The sequence below is a fragment of the Suricata suricatta genome, chromosome 9 (genome assembly GCF_006229205.1).
Source record: "Suricata suricatta isolate VVHF042 chromosome 9, meerkat_22Aug2017_6uvM2_HiC, whole genome shotgun sequence".
NCBI classification, from domain to species: Eukaryota; Metazoa; Chordata; class Mammalia; order Carnivora; family Herpestidae; genus Suricata; species Suricata suricatta.
In genome coordinates, this window is record NC_043708.1 from 72,884,588 (window position 1) to 72,886,858 (window position 2,271).

Sequence of the window (2,271 nt, forward strand, 5' to 3'; positions counted from 1 at the left end):
TGACAGATTGGACTACTTATAAACCCAGATAGTATATAATAGTAACTCCTTAGTATGAATTAGCTAAATTGTGTATGATTCCTGCAATAACACTCAGGTAAATTTTTGTTAAAAGGGGGTATTTAACATATTAAGAACATTTATTATACTACAATTACTTTGATAGAAAAGTGTTATAAGCTATTATCGTTAAATTTCAAAGCCTTCTGTAAAGTAAGCATCTTTAACACTGCCTATCTTTTGTGAAATATCTAATTAAAGCTCCGAAAAAATAGTCTAAAGTTATCATTGTGACTTTACATCACACAATAAACACCAAGCCATGAATATGTCTTGGAGAGTTAAAGAGAACGTTACACCTAAATAGATAACAATTAATGATGGAAAATGACCACAAGATGTAAATTGTTTTTGCTGATGTACAAAGCTTATACAACTGTCCTTAAGTCACTCCTCTTGTGTTGTGATCACGAGTAAGCTCATGGATAAGCTTTTTTACTCTGTCTAGCATTACTAAGACTATACAACACTCAAGGGGTTCTAATGGAAAGATAAAATTATTTAATGTTATTTAGACATTGTCCTAAGGTCCTTTCTACTCTCCAGATATATTATTATGATCTCTTCAAAATTTTTTATTTAGCAAATGCACATATCTGGGATCTCAGAATCCTTTACATTAAAAGTCTGTGTTCATAATTCTGCCTTCCTATGTCCCCTCCCTTAGGACTGTTCCAAAGGCTGTCTGGAGCCTGGATCCATGGATAAGGTCAATTCTTCAGTGGTGTCTGAATTTGTATTGCTGGGACTCTCTAGTTCTCAGGATCTCCAGCTTTTCTTTTTTGTTTTCTTCTCTGTATTATATGTGGTCATTGTGCTGGGAAACCTTCTCATCATCCTCACAGTAACCTCTGACAACAGCCTGCACTCCCCCATGTACTTCCTCCTGGGAAACCTCTCCTTTGTGGACATCTGCCAGGCTTCTTTTGCTACCCCCAAGATGATTGCAGATTTCCTGAGTGAACACAAGACTATCTCCTTCAGTGGCTGCATAGCTCAGATTTTCTTCATTCATCTTTTCACCGGAGGAGAGATGGCACTACTTGTCTCCATGGCCTATGACAGATATGTAGCTCTATGCAAACCCCTGCACTATGTGGTCATCATGAGCCGAAGGACGCGCACTTTCCTGGTAGCGGTCTCCTGGGCTGTGGGCTTGGTGCACACATGCAGCCAGTTATCGTTTACTGTGAACCTGCCTTTTTGTGGACCCAATGTAGTAGATAGCTTTTTCTGTGATCTTCCTCGAGTGACCAAACTTGCCTGCCTGGACTCGTATACTATTGAAATACTAATTGTAGTCAATAGTGGAATTCTTTCCCTAAGTACTTTCTCTCTCTTGCTCATCTCTTACATCATTATTTTTGTCACTGTCTGGTTTAAGTCTTCTGCTGCAATGGCCAAGGCATTTTCAACACTGGCTGCCCATATCACTGTGGTAATATTGTTCTTTGGACCTTGCATCTTCATCTATGTGTGGCCCTTTACCACTTACCCTGTGGATAAACTTCTAGCCATATTTTACACCATTTTCACCCCCATTCTGAACCCCATTATTTACACACTAAGGAACAGGGATATGAAGGTTGCCATGAGGAAAATTATGACCCATTACCTAAGACCCAAGAAAATTTCTGAAATACCACTAGTAGTGAGAAATTCCCTTTATTAAGACAAAAGTCCTTCAAATTCCTCCAATCAATACCCTGTCTATAAATATTTCAATATATTCTTGTAGTATATCTCAACTATGGTGGAAATGATGAGGATGATGTAGAGAGAATTTAATGGATGTTAACCCTTTCCCCATATATAACCTAAGCAAAAGTTAAATACAAAAATATGGAAAAATATGTCATGATTAATAGTTCTGTAAATAAAATACAGAATGACCATAGGTGGACAGTTTCAATGCTTTCACTGCTTTAGTTGCAGGTAAATACGAATATGATGGGGAAAAAGGAAAGACCTGCTTATTCGGTGAGTATACTTCTTTGGTGAGCATAAATTTAGACATTTTTTTCTGATCTTATGAATTTTCTAAATTATATGCTTATATATAGCCTTACATATATGAATAGTATTCAGGAATCTAAGACAATTTTTCCAACCAGAAGATAGCCATTCCATAGATAAAAGTGTAAAGACTTAACTGGAGATTCTTATTTTATGAAATACCTCTGCTAATGTCAGCTATGCCTATCCCAGATT

General features: G+C 36.9%; 1 protein-coding gene across 1 annotated transcript; it reads left to right on the forward strand.

The window, feature by feature from the left end:
* Window positions 1-760: 760 nt before the first annotated feature.
* LOC115302068 (olfactory receptor 4K5) lies at window positions 761-1,732 on the forward strand. Its single transcript, XM_029952066.1, has one exon. It carries the CDS (start codon window positions 761-763, stop codon window positions 1,730-1,732), a length of 972 nt encoding a protein of 323 aa, XP_029807926.1.
* The last annotated feature ends 539 nt before the right edge of the window (window positions 1,733-2,271 follow it).

Excerpts from the sequence above, each read along its gene's own strand:
- LOC115302068 (XM_029952066.1), top strand. The coding sequence starts at position 761 with ATGGATAAGGTCAATTCTTCAGTGGTGTCTGAATTTGTATTGCTGGGA.